Source organism: Procambarus clarkii, chromosome 79, assembly GCF_040958095.1.
Source record: "Procambarus clarkii isolate CNS0578487 chromosome 79, FALCON_Pclarkii_2.0, whole genome shotgun sequence".
NCBI lineage: Eukaryota > Metazoa > Arthropoda > Malacostraca > Decapoda > Cambaridae > Procambarus > Procambarus clarkii.
The window spans coordinates 13480-29361 of record NC_091228.1 but is presented as its reverse complement, the minus strand read 5'-3'; the positions used below and the strand labels follow the sequence as shown (position 1 = coordinate 29361).

The window sequence follows — 15882 nt, the reverse complement described above, 5'->3', positions numbered from 1 at the left end:
ATCAGTGTGTGTCACACTATCAGTGTGCCTTACACTATCAGTGTGTCTCACACTATCAGTGAGTCTCACACTATCAGTGTGTCTCACACTATCAGTGACACACTATCAGTGTGTCTTACACTATCAGTGTGTCTCACACTATCAGTGAGTCTCACACTAGCAGTGTGTCTCACACTATCAGTGACACACTGTCAGTGTGAGTCTCACACTATCAGTGTGAGTCTCACTATCAGTGTGAGTCTCACTCTATCAGTGTGTCTCATACTATCAGTGAGTCTCACACTATCAGTGTGTGTCACACTATCAGTGTGTGTCACACTATCAGTGTGTCTCACACTATCAGTGAGTCTCACACTGTCACTGTGTCTCACACTATTAGTAAGTCTCACACTATCAGTGAGTCTCACACTATAAGTGTGCCTCACACTATCAGTGACACACTATCAGTGTGTCTTACACTATAAGTGTGTTTCACACTATCAGTGTGAGTCTCACACTGTCAGTGTGAGTCTCACACTATCAGTGTGTCCAACACTATAAGTGTGTCACACACTATCAGTGTGAGTCTCCCACTGTCAGTGTGTGTCACACTATAAGTGTGTTTCACACTATCAGTGTGAGTCTCCCACTGTCAGCGTGTCTCACACTGCTCTCATCCCCCTAGCAACACGCCTTAGAGGTTGCTAGGGCTAGGTAACCCATCCTCTTGTTCAGATAGCACCTTTTGTAACCATGAGCACAATAGAATAAAACTTGACATACTAGGCAATTAGCGAGTAGAATATGGTACTATTCATTACACTGTATAATGGTAAAGTAAATAGTAAATAATAATACCATTCGCATTATAGTCCGAAAAATGAAGGTAAAAAACAAACTATATATTGCTAGTAAAGCTCCCTTATGCACTATATTAGACCTCATATAACGTGAGTTAGGCCTAGGGAGGTTAGGTTACGTGAGTTTGTCTTTACAACAAAAATCGGAAATTTTTTCCGGTTTTTCTAATTCAAAAGTACCGATTTCTACTTCCTAACTGCGGTGTACGTCGGTATATGTACTATGGTCGCTATCGTTACTATACAACGGAAACAGGAGGATTGACTGGGATAGGTCGTATAGTGGTAGTTCATTCTCTATCTCCCTCAGGTACCTCATTAAATCCCGTTTAATGACAATATGTTTGCCAGCTCCTGGACCCATGATGTACGTACCTGCCAAGTTGTCTGCCGGCGGCCTGGCGGAATGTGGTCAACTTTAATTAACCTTTTCGCATTTCAGAAGTTTTAGGTCAGGAGTTTTAGGTTAGGTGTTACCTGCCGTCCTGTTCTGTAATGGCGACTTGGTTGGTCTCTGTTGTGGTCGAGTTGACGAGTTTTCACTGGTGGGTCTCTGGTATGGTCGAGTTGACCAGTTTTCTCTGGTGTGGTTGAGTGGACCCGTTTTCTCTGGTATGGTCGAGTTGACCAGTTCTCTCTGGTGGGTCTCTGGTGTGGTCGAGTTGACCAGTTCTCTCTGGTGGGTCTCTAGTGTGGTCGAGTTGACCAGTTCTCTCTGTTGGGTCTCAGGTGTGGTCGAGTTGACCATTTCTCTCTAGCGGGTCTCTGGTGTATCCGACGGTCTTGACGTATGGGTGTTTGTATTAATGATATGACATTTGTGATCAGATGGATGTTGTCATGTATGTGTTCTTGTTGCAAGATTTCAATGACAGTTCTCGAATCTGTGTGTATGATAACATGTTGTTGGTGCTCAGCAAGAGCATGTTCCAAAGCCTTTTGAATGGCTAGCATCTCTGTTTGAGAAGTTGAACACCCGTTTGAGAGTTTCCATCTAACTACAAACTTTCCTGCCTTAACTGCAGCTCCGGTTTCTTGTCCCTGCTGGTCTACTGATCCATCTGTGAAGTAAATGATGCTTTCAGATGCCAAGTTTGATTCTATATTCATCTGTGCAATGATGCATAGACGATGAGGATTAGTCTAGTTCTTTATTTACTTAAAGAGTCATAATCTTTGTTTGGTGCCAGTGATTCCCATGGGGCTGCAAGACGAGGTCTGCGTGTATTTCGTGCTATCCCTTTCTAATTCTATTTATAATTTTGAATGTATTGCATGGAGAGTCCACCTGTTTTTTTTTTAAAGCTCTTTTATCCAAAGTAACTTCTATAGTGATTATATATTTGAGTGAACTGATTATTAGTCTAGTCAATATCTAGGTCAGCATGCAGGCAGCAGGCCCTTTTACCATTATTTCAACCCATGTTAGTTTAGTTTCTAGTCTTAGGTTCTGTATTTTAGTCCATCTGGGAGTCCCTGTTATGACTCGCATTGCATCAATTTGAATACCCTCAACCATTGCCCACTGCCCAGGAGAAAGGGTGAGTAAGGCGAGCGCTGCATAATCAACTATGGAATGAACGGTGTGTATGTTAAACATTATTAACACTCTGTGTCTCGCTCCTGGATGGGGCCCTGTGATTATTTTCATTATATTCAGTCGTGATTTTGGTTTCTCCTTCAGACATTAAATTTGCTTGTTGAATGGTTTTTAGAACCAATTTATTCTCCGAGATATTGATATTGTGTAACCCCTTAAGATTAATGTCTTGAATGCCTAGGTGACTCCTGATTATTGCCACCCAGTCTCATTGCTTTAGATTTATGTGCAGATATTTTTTGCCCAAAAATGCAGCATTCAAATGTTACTTTATCTAGCGTCATTTGGACTTTATTCAAAAGAGAAGGACCTGTGACGACTAATGATACATCAGCATAGCTTAGGAATTTAACCCTTTCTGGAAATGTCAGGGAAGCGAGGTTTTTCATAAGGATGTTAATGACTAGCACTGAGTCTGTAACTCCTCCTTGTGGAGTCCCATTCTCATGCAACTGGTAACCTGACACTTGGCCTTGCAGGTTTACTCTGGCATACCTTTCAGGAAATTTTGAATCAAGGCAGTTTTCCTCCGACACTTTTTTTTTAACATCTTTAAAATTGATTGCGGACTTGCAAGTTCGAATCCTTTCACTAAATATACGGAGATTATTATAGCAGAACCTGAGTTAACTGTTCCTAGTAATGTTGCTATGCCGTTGGCAGTACCTACTGCTCTAGTGAAGTCAAATATGTACTAATGCAGACCTCCAGTTTTCCACAGAAGCCTATTTAAGACCTTCAGTCCTGCAACATGATGATAATGGGTCTATAATTGCCAGGTTCTTTTGGCTTAGGAAACGGAATTATGTCTGCTTTCTTCTAAGAGGTCGGTAGTTTACCCCAGATGCATCTATAGCGTCCAATATGGCTTATTCTCCAGCGGGAGAACCTTCTTGTTTGGTGAAGGGAGTGCCTCATTCGTTGAATGTAGCTATGTTCTCATGATTGGCTGTCAACCTCTCATGATTTACTTGTTCTGACCGTTGCAGTACGCTGATGTTTAAGCTGCTCTCTCTGGAAATTGGAGAGGAAGTGTCTCAGCCTCTTGTAATGGTTGAATATATGTCTGTGGTCGGAATGGTCACACTGATATGGCTTTAATCTGGCCTAATGTCTCTCCGAGACTATTATGTTCATTTAGAATTTGACACCACTCAAACTATCTTGGTTCTTTCATCTCTTTAGAAACTATCTTGCTTCAGATATCACTGCTCTTAGCAGAGTTCTTCTTTCTTTCAGAGGCTTTCTAAAGATGTTGACTCAGCTCTTCCTCTTTAACTTCTTAACTGTAGAACTAATATTTCTTTCGTTTTGTATTATCTGGGATGATGACTGGAATTGCTTTGCTGCAGCTACAATGACTTCCTTGAGAGTGGTCTCGTGTATGTTCACATCTTCAGGTGGCGAGTGCTGGAACGGTATTGTACATTTTTCCTGGAAGCTCTTGCTTGGTTCATCGCTTACCTCCTGGAAGCTCTTGCTTGGTTCATCGCTTACCTCCTGGAAGCTCTTGCTTGGTTCATCGCTTACCTCCTGGAAGCTCTTGCTTGGTTCATCGCTGACCTCCTGGAAGCTCTTCCTTGGTTCATCACTGACCTCCTGGAAGCTCTTGCTTGGTTTATCACAGACCTCCTGGAAGCTCTTGCTTGGGTCATCATCGACCTCCCGGAAGCTCTTGCTTTGGTCTTTGCTGACCTCCTGGAAGCTCTTGCTTGGGTCTTTGCTGACCTCCGGGAAGCTCTTGCTTGGGTTTTTGCTGACCTCCTGGAAGCTCTTGCTTGGGTCTTTTGCTGACCTCCTGGAAGCTCTTGCTTGGGTCTTTGCTGACCTCCTGAAAGCTCTTGCTTGGGTCTTTGCTGACCTCATGGAAGCTCTTGCTTGGGTCTTTGCTGACCTCCTGGAAGCTCTTGTTTGGGTCTTTGCTGACCCCCTGGAAGCTCTTGTTTGGGACTTTGCTGACCTCCTGGAAGCTCTTGCTTGGGTCTTTGCTGACCTCCTGGAAGCTTTTGCTTGGGTCTTTGCTGACCTCCTGGAAGCTCTTGCTTGGGTCTTTGCTGACCTCCTGGAAGCTCTTGCTTGGGTCTTTGCTGACCTCGAGTCTTGCCTAATATTCAGTTATCATCGTGTGAAGGACGTACTAATAGTAGCATTGATTCGTATTAAAACAACTGGAGACAATGCCAGATATATTATACAGCTTAACTTTCTAGCAGTTAGTGAAGTTTCTTGACATTATCGTTTGAATTATTATTGGTATTGATGTTCTTGGTAAGTTTTGTAATAAATATAGTTCTTATAGTCTCCGTTATTTGTGATGCCTTTCTGCCATTGTAAAACATGTATTAATTCTTTAATTTGTTTTTCAGAACTCTGGTTTGTTCGTCTTCAGCGACTTGACACTAGAGACGAGACCGTGTGAGGAAGGTAATGTTCACTTCTCTTCATCAACGGCCTCTCTTCCCAATGTCAAAATTATCAATATTTATTTTATCATTCAGCTGTGTTACGGACCCGAGACCAGCGTCCGAGCACAGAGCAGTGACGACCGCGCCATCTGTGGGTCAGCTCCCGAAACCCCCTCCAAATGGACGGCGCCATCTAGTGAGGACGAGAAATACCAGCCACAAGGGCTAGTTTCCCGTCCTGATCAGCTCATAACACAGCCGCTGCTGACCTCTGGTGAGGTGGCGCTTAGACAGCAACGCCATCTATGGAGTGGATAGGTGGGCGTTTGTGTCTAAGCCGGTAAGTGAAATGCCCTAGAGTGTAACCGGTACTGATGACGTGTCTGATTACAGAGTCGACCTGGGACTGCTGTAATGGAAGTGGGATCAGTCTATCCAAGGCAGCCGTCTTGTCTCCTAGTATTTGCTGCAGCAGCTGTGAGTCACCCCCCGGATGAACACTGAGGTGTTAGCCGGCCTGTGACGTGGCAGCTGAGGGATTGTTGTACCCGGGACTGACTGGTGGAGACGCTTAACCACTGGGGTGTTGTGGTGAGGAGAGTGATCTGTGGGATCACACGAGGCTCCTGACTAGGGCTCGCTACCCTAGTATCGGTCGTGGAGTGGCCTAACCAGCGTTGCGGATTGCAACCTGCCAGCGCCAAGCTGGATTTGTGGTTGATGGCCTCCACGACGGTGCCCCCAGTGGAACTGTGATTTGGCTGACCTGTGGCCAGGGTAGACTCAAGAGGATCGAAAGATTCATAGTGAGGCCACAAGAGGACCAAGAGCTTAGCATTGTTGAGCACCGTGAACGTCCAGAGTCTTCAGAAGAAGACTACGTTGTACAATAGTGTTTATACCCCTCCCCTGTGTAACCTTTTATATATTATTTATGGTGACGGTAATAATTATATTATTAAGTTTTTGTCTTTGTCTCCCTTCCCCTTTAATTTACTTGCGTTACGGATAACATCCCTTGAAAGCCACTACTAGCTTGGGGCCGGATACCCTACCTCTAACAACATCAGAGAAAGAACCCGGTTGCAACCCGAGAGGGCCGTAACATAATTGGCATCCCCAGCGGGATCCGACCCCTTGTCAAGTATGTTTGACAGGGGTGGTGAGGACTTAGGACGTTAAACGTCCTGTGCGGTGCTCGGAGTGGCTAAGTGCAATATTGACGTAGGCGTAGGCACTTTAGCACTTGGCGTACTCGGTGCGCCAAGTGCTAAAGTGAAGCGGTGTGTTAAGTGCTAGTGTACCAAGTGACGATGGTGGAAAAAGCGACCATAGACGATCTGGACGATGTTCAGGCTTTTCTGAACAGGGAGGACTGTCTTGCCAGATTGAAATATCTGGGCAAACAGGAACTCGTACTGGTGAGTGCCTACCTGGAGATCAAGATCCGTGCCAGTGATTCCCGTGTGGAGATCTTGTCCAAGGTTCACCGGCATTTGAAGGCCGAGGAAAAACAGGAAGGCGAGGCACAAGGTACAAAAAGTGAAGAAATAGCTTCCACTGAAAAGGAAGATAAAGGCAGCGACATTGACAGCGATGCAGGTGAGCTGAATATTAGCTTGCTAACAGTCAAAATGCGTGCCTTGGAAATAAATCGCGAGATAGAATGGAAGAAATTAGAAATGGAAAGAGAGAGACAAGATAAAGAATTAGAGATAAGGCGTTTAGAATTAGAACGAGAAGAAAGAAGAGAAGAGCGAGAAAGGGAAAAGAAACAGCGAGAGACAGAAGAAAAAGAAAGACAGAGACAACATGAACTAGAAGTATTGCAGTTAGGTGGTGGGAGGCTAAGAATGGAAACGTGTTTTCGATCCGGTAAGGAACATCAAAATGGTCCCAAAATTCAATGAGAAGGAAGTGTCAAAGTTCTTTGCGGCCTTCGAGAAAGTCGCTGCCTCTTTGGAGAATTGGGCCATCATGATACAGTCAGTCTTGACTGGGAAGGCCCAAATCGCCTACTCCACGTTGTCCCTTGACGACTCCGGCGATTATGACAAGGTGAAGAAGGTCGTGCTCATGGCGTACCAATTGGTACCTGAGGCGTACAGGCAAAAGTTTAGAAACCTGAAGAAGACCTCAGAGCACACTTTCACCGAATTCGCCACAATCAAGGAGCGGCTTTTCCAGGAATGGTGTGCCTCTCGGAAGGTGGAGACCAAAGAAGACCTCGAGCAGCTCATACTGTTAGAGGACTTCAAGGATTGTTTGTCTGGAGACCTCAAGACATACTTAGAAGAGCAGCAGGTAGAGACCTTGAGTGCGGCAGCCACCATGGCTGAGGAATACATCCTGACGCATAGGCCTTCTGCTAAGTACGTCCCGAGGAATTACCCACGCCGGTTTGACAAGCCTAGTCAGGAAGAAGAGAGACCCGTCCCACGAAGCGCTGAGAAGACGCCCCCAAGTAGCCCTCGAAGGACTAGTCTTAACAGTCCGAGGAGGAATATGGTGTGTTGGACTTGTGAGCAGAAAGGGCATGTAGCTGCTATGTGCCGAGGCAGAAGAGGTAACGGCGCTCGTAGGGAGGTGATGTTGATGAACTGTGTGACACTACCAGCAGGAAGCCAGTCTACGACTACGCAGGGAGAACCAAGATTGTTTTCCCCACACACTTCAGGCGGGTATGTAACGAGTGATCATACTGGTAGATCGGTAGTAGTGCTCAGAGATAGTGGAGCAGCCCAGTCCCTGATCGTGAGAAACTCGTTACCCGAGGGAGTGAGTGTGGATGGGAGACAAGAGGTTATCCTGGTTGGGTTTCCGAGGACGCAGTACATCGCCCCTTTAGTGCCGATACATCTCGTCTCGCCTTACTTCAGCGGCACATGTGCGTTGGCAGTAGTCGATACCCTACCTATAGCTGGGATTGACGTGATACTAGCCAACGACTTGGTGACAGATTGGAGCACCAATCATCCCAAGATTGTGGACGAGTCGGCCGGAACAGCAAGGTCTGAGGTAACGGCAGGCAGTGGTAATGTCCAGGTACAGTCAGACCCGGAATCAGATAAAATGTTTAATCCTTCCTCTCACCTACAGATTGACAGCATCCTAGCAGAGTCTCCTGATTCTTCTCCCAATAAGGAACATGAGGTTACGATGGCAGAGGCAACTGAGCATGGAGAGAAGTCTCGTGTGCAGGTACCCAAGGATACCAAAGAGTCTGGAGCGAAGGCGGATGTGTACTTGCGGTATGGCAAGGTACAGCGTTCATTGAACCAGCCAGAGATTCCCCAGACGTCGGAGGTATGTGAGGTATGTGTGAAGGTTCTAGAGCCCTCTTCGGTCCAAACCAGGCTAATGGATATAGCTGGCTATGGACATTTCAGGCTCGTGAAACTTATCCCTGAGGTAACCAAATGTTTCTTAGCGGTATTTTGTTTTATTCTCGTGTGTGCTCTCAGTAAGGACCAGTGGACGACCCGACGGATGATGCCTCCCATGAACATCGTGAAGAGACCCCAGGGATTGGAGACGTGCACTGTGAGTAGTGCAGTCGAAGAAGGGACCTGGAAGGTGATGGTAGATACAGGAGGTACGAGATGTGATATTATGAGTAACTGTTTCTGACAGGATGACACCCCCCGCGTGATTGCTGAGCCTAAATGCAGCGTTATACGGAACGTTGGTCGACCTGACGGTGGCAGAGCGAATGTCATCCTCGATGTACGAGCAGCCCTGTTGGGACTAGGTGTGGGCCTAGTAGAGGAATATGCTGTGAGTACTGATTTAACTATCACTATCACTCTAAATTATCTGACCCCTGTATTCCAGGTTCCCGTCTCCCTGAAGAACTACCGGACCGGTACTAGAAATGCCGTCTGTAACCAGCCATCATCGGTGCCACGACACAGGGAAGTGTCGAGTCGCCCCAGGTCGTGTTTATACCAGTCCTTACTCAGGACACTTGAGATTAAGCCCCTGCTTGACATCGCAGTGGAAGTGTGGAAGATTACATCAGGCAGGTCATTGTCTTCTATCTTCAAGTTTCCATTGTGCCAGGGTTTCTCCTTAGGACAGTTCTGTGGACAAGACAGCCTCATCACTCCAGTTTATAGTGTACGTGAGTCCGTGTGGAGTTGTATCCACGTACTAATTTGGTTTGTGTTTTTCTTTATAGAACCCCAAACCAAATTCTTTTTGGTGGGGAGGTGTTACGGACCGGAGCCCAGCGTCCGAGCTCGGAGCAGTGACGACCGCGCCATCTGTGGGTCAGCTCCCGAAACCCCCTCCAAATGGACGGCGCCATCTAGTAAGGACGAGAAATACCAGCCACAAGGGCTAGTTTCCCGTCCTGATCAGCTCATAACACAGCCGCTGCTGACCTCTGGTGAGGTGGCGCTTAGACAGCAACGCCATCTATGGAGTGGATAGGTGGGCGTTTGTGTCTAAGCCGGTAAGTGAAATGCCCTAGAGTGTAACCGGTACTGATGACGTGTCTGATTACAGAGTCGACCTGGGACTGCTGTAATGGAAGTGGGATCAGTCTACCCAAGGCAGCCGTCTTGTCTCCAAGTATTTGCTGCAGCAGCTGTGAGTCACCCCCCGGATGAACACTGAGGTGTTAGCCTGCCTGTGATGTGGCAGCTGAGGGATTGTTGTACCCGGGACTGACTGGTGGAGACGCTTAACCACTGGGGTGTTGTGGTGAGGAGAGTGATCTGTGGGATCACACGAGGCTCCTGACTAGGGCTCGCTACCCTAGTATCAGTCGTGGAGTGGCCTAACCAGCATTGCTGATTGCAACCTGCCAGCGCCAGGCTGGATTTGTGGTTGACGGCCTCCACGATGGTGCCCCCAGTGGAACTGTGATTTGGCTGGCCTGTGGCCAGGGTAGACTCAAGAGGATCGAAGGATTCATAGTGAGGCCACAAGAGGACCAAGAGCTTAGCATTGTTGAGCACCGTGAACGTCCAGAGTCTTCAGAAGAAGACAACGTTGTACAATAGTGTTTATACCCCTCCCCCGTGTAACCTTTTATATATATTATTTATGGTGACGGTAATAATTATATTATTAAGTTTTTGTCTTTGTCTCCCTTTTCCTTTAATTTACTTGCGTTACGGATCACATCCCTTGAAAGCCACTACTAGCTTGGGGCCGGATACCCTACCTCTAACAACATCAGAGAAAGAACCCGGTTGCGACCCGAGAGGGCCGTAACAAGCAGTTTTTCTCAGACTTCTAATTGTAAGTGTTACATGATTGTAACTGTCTCTATTGCTACAAATATTTTGCACTGTTATTTGTACAGCATATTTACTGCCAAACAAGACCAGGAGCACCTTTCTCCTCCTACTTCCATAAAATCACATCATATTCAGCATGTAATAGAATTCACAATTCTATTACATGATTCTATTACATTATTAAATCACAAATTTGAAATGCACATTAGTTGTCCATTTAGATTTTTCAACTGTTAACATGTAAATTTATATTTATATATCAGCTCTAAGTAAAAAGCCCGAAATTTATAATTCTAGTAATAATAATAATAATATATTAAGTCAAACTCAAAGACAAATTTTAGCTGATCCTCGAGTTCTCACACGCTTGAACAGAATAAACTTAACATAGATAGAATGCAGAAACATTTCACAGCCTCAATTCGAAACAAGCAATTTATACGATTTTTAAGCAATTTTTTCCTCCCAGTTATAGATGTACAAATATCGAAGGAATCAAGTATTTGAAGTCTTACACAAACACAATAAATGTGTCACATGTCCATCGCGGACATAAGTGTCTCCAACAATCTCTGTTATAGCGATTGTTTGTTAGATAATATAAGTGATAAAATTACACTTTTGTTTGCTTCAAGCTCAGTAATGTTAGTCCACATTAACATGAGCAAATGTTTAGCAATTACTCTCTTAATGACCAGAGTGATTTGATATGCTGACTCAGACTGGAGGCTTGGGTCTGTGGTGTTGGTGCACATGATGATACCCCTGCTAGTGTTGTGCACACTACGCTGGTGTAGGTGCACATGTTACCCTTGCTAGTGTTGTGCACACTACCGTGGTGTAGGTGCACATGTTATCCCTGCTAGTGTTGTGCACACTACGCTGGTGTAGGTGCACATGTTACCCCCGCTAGTGTTGTGCACACTACCGTGGTGTAGGTGCACATGTTATCCCTGCTAGTGTTGTGCACACTACGCTGGTGTAGGTGCACATGTTACCCCTGCTAGTGTTGTGCACACTACCGTGGTGTAGGTGCACATGTTACCCCTGCTAGTGTTGTGCACACTACCGTGGTGTAGGTGCACATGGTGTTACCCCTGCTAGTGTTGTGCACACTACCGTGGTGTAGGTGCACATGTTATCCCTGCTAGTGTTGTGCACACTACCGTGGTGTAGGTGCACATGTTACCCCTGCTAGTGTTGTGCACACTACCGTGGTGTAGGTGCACATGTTATCCCCCGCTAGTGTTGTACACACTACCGTGGTGTAGGTGCACATGTTACCCCTGCTAGTGTTGTGCACACTACCTTGGTGTAGGTGCACATGTTACCCCTGCTAGTGTTGTGCACACTACCGTGGTGTAGGTGCACATGTTACCCCTGCTAGTGTTGTGCACACTACCGTGGTGTAGGTGCACATGTTATCCCTGCTAGTGTTGTGCACACTACCGTGGTGTAGGTGCACATGTTACCCTTGCTAGTGTTGTGCACACTACCGTGGTGTAGGTGCACATGTTACCCCTGCTAGTGTTGTGCACACTACCGTGGTGTAGGTGCACATGTTATCCCTGCTAGTGTTGTGCACACTACCATGGTGTAGGTGCACATGTTATCCCTGCTAGTGTTGTGCACACTACCGTGGTGTAGGTGCACATGTTATCCCTGCTAGTGTTGTGCACACTACCGTGGTGTAGGTGCACATGTTACCCCTGCTAGTGTTGTGCACACTACCGTGGTGTAGGTGCACAACGCTGTACGCATAAGGTAAATGTTAATTAGTGACACCAACATGGATTATCAACAAAAACAGCGCCAGCTGCTGGTCCTTGATGAACGGGGAAGCGAAAACACTTCAATTACGTATTTAGTAAAAATAAATAAAATATTAACGTTGAGCGAAATAATGTTTTGTGTTAAAAGAAAAAGTGTGTGTTATCTGTAACTTTTTAACAAATATTTATTAAAATAAAATAACAATATATGAATAAATTATAATGGAGTGTAAGTATGGTTGATATGTGACCGCCTGCCTTAGAAGGGCAGCAAATGTGTTGTGGTGGAGACAGTGTTGCTTGTGAAGTATTGCTAGCTGGGCTGTGCTGGGAGACCCGAGACACGCCGGCTCTCGCCTCAATTATATTAGAGAGGTGGGGGTAATTACTTAACTTGAATCATCTGATGAACATAAAAACTCTTCACTTTACAGAGCGTCGTCCCTATTCAGAGGGGTTGTACCTATTGAGTGTAGGTGCACATGTGGGTGGTTTTGGTAGCGGCCTCGCTGGTGATATTGCGCCCGCCGCCGCCCGGCCTCAGTCACCCCCGCCGGCCTTCGCCACAGACAGCGCCAGTAAGAAAGGCAGCGAACAACAGCCAGATGTTCCTAGGACCAATTTCCCGGAGACTTGGCTCTGGGACATCATCGTTGTCCCGTAAGTCTCCAGCTTATAGATTTAGGTGTGAAGGTGTTCCGTTTTGTTTGTCTGTGAACACTGATCTTCACAGACCATATTGGGGGCTGTATTTGGTCTTTATTTCCAAAGGTTTCCAGCAAATGTTCAAATCCAGAATGCATTATAATCCACTTTCATGCAGAACACGACAACTGACATTTCATTCCACTTACTTAAAGAACTTCACACTTATCTTCCTCTAGTGTCACGCATTCATGCACTGTTTATCGGTGGGTGGCGGGGCTGGTTATCGACGTGTCGGTGGGTGGAGGGGTTGGCTGTCGACGTGTCGGTGGGTGGAGTTGTTGGGTGTCGGTGGGTGGAGGGGCTGGCTGTCGACGTGTCGGTGGGTGGAGGGGTTGGCTGTCGACGTGTCGGTGGGTGGAGGGGTTTGGTGTCGGTGGGTGGAGGGGCTGGCTGTCGACGTGTCGGTGGGTGGAGGGGCTGGTTGTCGACGTGTCGGTGGGTGGAGGGGCTGGTTGACGACGTGTCGGTGGGTGGAGGGGCTGGGTGTCGACGTGTCGGTGGGTGGAGGGGCTGGTTGTCGACATGTCGGTGGGTGGAGGGGTTGGGTGTCGGTGGGTGGAGGGGCTGGTTGTCGACGTGTCGGTGGGTGGAGGGGTTGGGTGTCGAAGTGTCGGTGGGTGGAGGGGCTGGTTGACGACGTGTCGGTGGGTGGAGGGGTTGGGTGTCGACGTGTCGGTGGGTGGAGGGGCTGGTTGTCAACATGTCGGTAGGTGGAGGGGCTGGTTGTCGACGTGTCGGTGGGTGGAGGGGCTGGGTGTCGACGTGTCGGTGGGTGGAGGGGCTGGTTGTCAACATGTCGGTGGGTGGAGGAGCTGGTTGTCAACATGTCGGTGGGAGGAGGGGCTGGTTGTCGACGTGTCGGTGGGTGGAGGGGCTGGGTGTCGGTGGGTGGAGGGGCTGGTTGTCGACATGTCGGTGGGTGGAGGAGCTGGTTGTCAACATGTCGGTAGGTGGAGGGGAAGGCTGTCGACGTGTCGGTTGGTGGAGGAGCTGATTGACTGTGTGGAGTTGCACGTGATGGTCAATTGTTGTACTGTAACTGGAGGGTGATGAGCAATTGGTGCAGCGTAAATCACGGCCTCCTGAGATGCGTAAGTATGATGAGGATGATGAACACTCCTTCACTAATCATCACTTCTACTGGGAGATCTCAGTAATAATTGAAATCGGAATATATAATCAGGGTTGGAATAATTATGAACTTGGTTACAGTTTTGGCATAAAGGTGTAAATGTAATAATTAGTGTTGAGTGTGGTTGTTGGCAGGTCGTCAGGCGTGAGCACCCAGCAGGTGACTGTACCGGACACCATCACACAGTGGGTGGGCAAGGCCGTGTGTGCCCACCCACAGAAGGGCGTAGGACTCTCCCAGAGGAAGTCCATCACCACCTTCACCCCCTTCTTCGTCGACCTCACCCTTCCCCCCTCTCTCAAGCGTGGAGAGATCCTCCCCGTCAAGATGTCTGTCTTCAACTACCTCGACCAACCCATACCTGTAAGTCCGCCTCTTTATCTCTGACTTGCCATCAACACTCACACACACAGACACACACACACACACACACACACACACACACACACACACACACACACACACACACACACACACACACACACACACACACACGGGGCCTCGTAGCCTGGTGGATAGCGCGCAGGACTCGTAATTCTGTGGCGCGGGTTCGATTCCTGCACGAGGCAGAAACAAATGGGCAAAGTTTCTTTCACCCTGAATGCCCCTATTACCTAGCAGTAAATAGGTACCTGGGAGTTAGTCAGCTGTTACGGGCTGCTTCCTTAGGTGTGTGTGTGTGTGTGTGGTCGGGAAAAAAAGTAGTTAGTAAACAGTTGATTGACAGTTGAGAGGCGGGCCGAAAGAGCAAAGCTTAACCCTCGCAAAACACAACTAGGTGAACACACACACACACACACGCAAACACACACACACACACACACACACACACACACACACACACACACAGCGACGGGTAGTAGGCCAGCGACGGTAGAAGACACACGCGATTAGCGAGGTACGCGGAAATTCGTCAATTTCTCGGGACATTAAAGGATTATTGAGGCTAGATCACACCTCTTGCAGTGTGTAGCTAGCAGGGTGCTACATAGCATAGTCATATCGCTAGCGATAGTGCAAAAAAAAAAAATTTAGCTAGTGGAATCACCGGTGCATACAGCGTGGAGGACCGAGTAGTGACCTGACCTGACCTGACCTGACGGCCAGGTGGGACGGCCAGCCATGGAACTGCTGACTGTGTTTGTTGGGTGGTGACTGTGACTCCAGAGATTTGTGTAGAAAAGAATCGACATCGTCAATCTACTAGCACTTAGAGAATCACCAAGTGGAAAGGCGACGACTGAGCACCATCGTCAACCATACATCATTACTCATCTAGTTGTGTGAGCGGGAATCATACTGGTATGTACCCCCCCCCCCCCTCTCTGGTCAAGTAATCAGGTGTACAGTGTGAGGTAAAATATTATCAAATTCTTGTTCAGGATACTATATATATTTAAAATCTCGGTGTGGCTTGTAGCGAGTAGATTATCCCAATAATATACTCGCTCCAAATGCATTGTTAATATTCCTGTCAACCTTTGGAGATGAATGAGGTGAGGCGTTGCCCGGGCAACACGGTGAGGTGTTGCCCGAGCATTTAAGCAGCGGAGTAGCGAACATTGGCTAGTCTACTTTCAAGTGTGGTCTAGAGCAGACACTTGCGAGATACTGTACCGACGCTCAGTGCGCTCAACTCACACCAAAGTATCACCTGTGTACTTCTGTATATTCGACCAAATATATATATAGTATCTTAGTGTCTGTGTTTATTTGTCACCATACTTTACGTAACAATAGAACCGTTACAGGCTCATTCTGGGTAGAAGTTACCGCTTCCGGGAACTAGTGACACACGTAAACGCACGCATGCATGCACACGCACGCACAAGCACGCATGCACGCATTCAAGCCCACGTATGTATGCACACACACACACACACAGGCTAGAAGGGATTAACACCTTTTGTGGAAAGGAGATAAAACCTCTCATAATCCACCCCCCTCTCTTACCTGCTGTAAGCTGAACACCTCACCTCCTAGTAACCCCATCCCAAGCGCACACACGTTCTCTCTCTCTCTCTCTCTCTCTCTCTCTCTCTCTCTTGCTCTCTCTCTCTCTTGCTCTCTCTCTCTTGCTCTCTTGCTCTCTCTCTCTTGTTCGCTCTCTCTTGCTCTCTTTTGCTCTCTTTCTTGCTCTCTTGCTCTCTCTCTCTCTCTTGACAAGGGACAAAATG

The 15882-nt window shown here is 47.2% G+C and overlaps 1 protein-coding gene across 1 annotated transcript in view; it reads left to right on the top strand.

The window, feature by feature from the left end:
• The window catches only part of LOC138357549 (pregnancy zone protein-like), a 657491-nt gene that overhangs the window by 631344 nt on the left and 10265 nt on the right, over positions 1–15882 (top strand). Inside the window, exons 14-16 of the mRNA XM_069314408.1 lie at positions 4806–4863; positions 12300–12525; positions 13840–14068. Of these exons, the coding sequence (XP_069170509.1) occupies positions 4806–4863; positions 12300–12525; positions 13840–14068 (513 nt within the window). The remainder of the gene's footprint in view (positions 1–4805; positions 4864–12299; positions 12526–13839; positions 14069–15882) is intronic.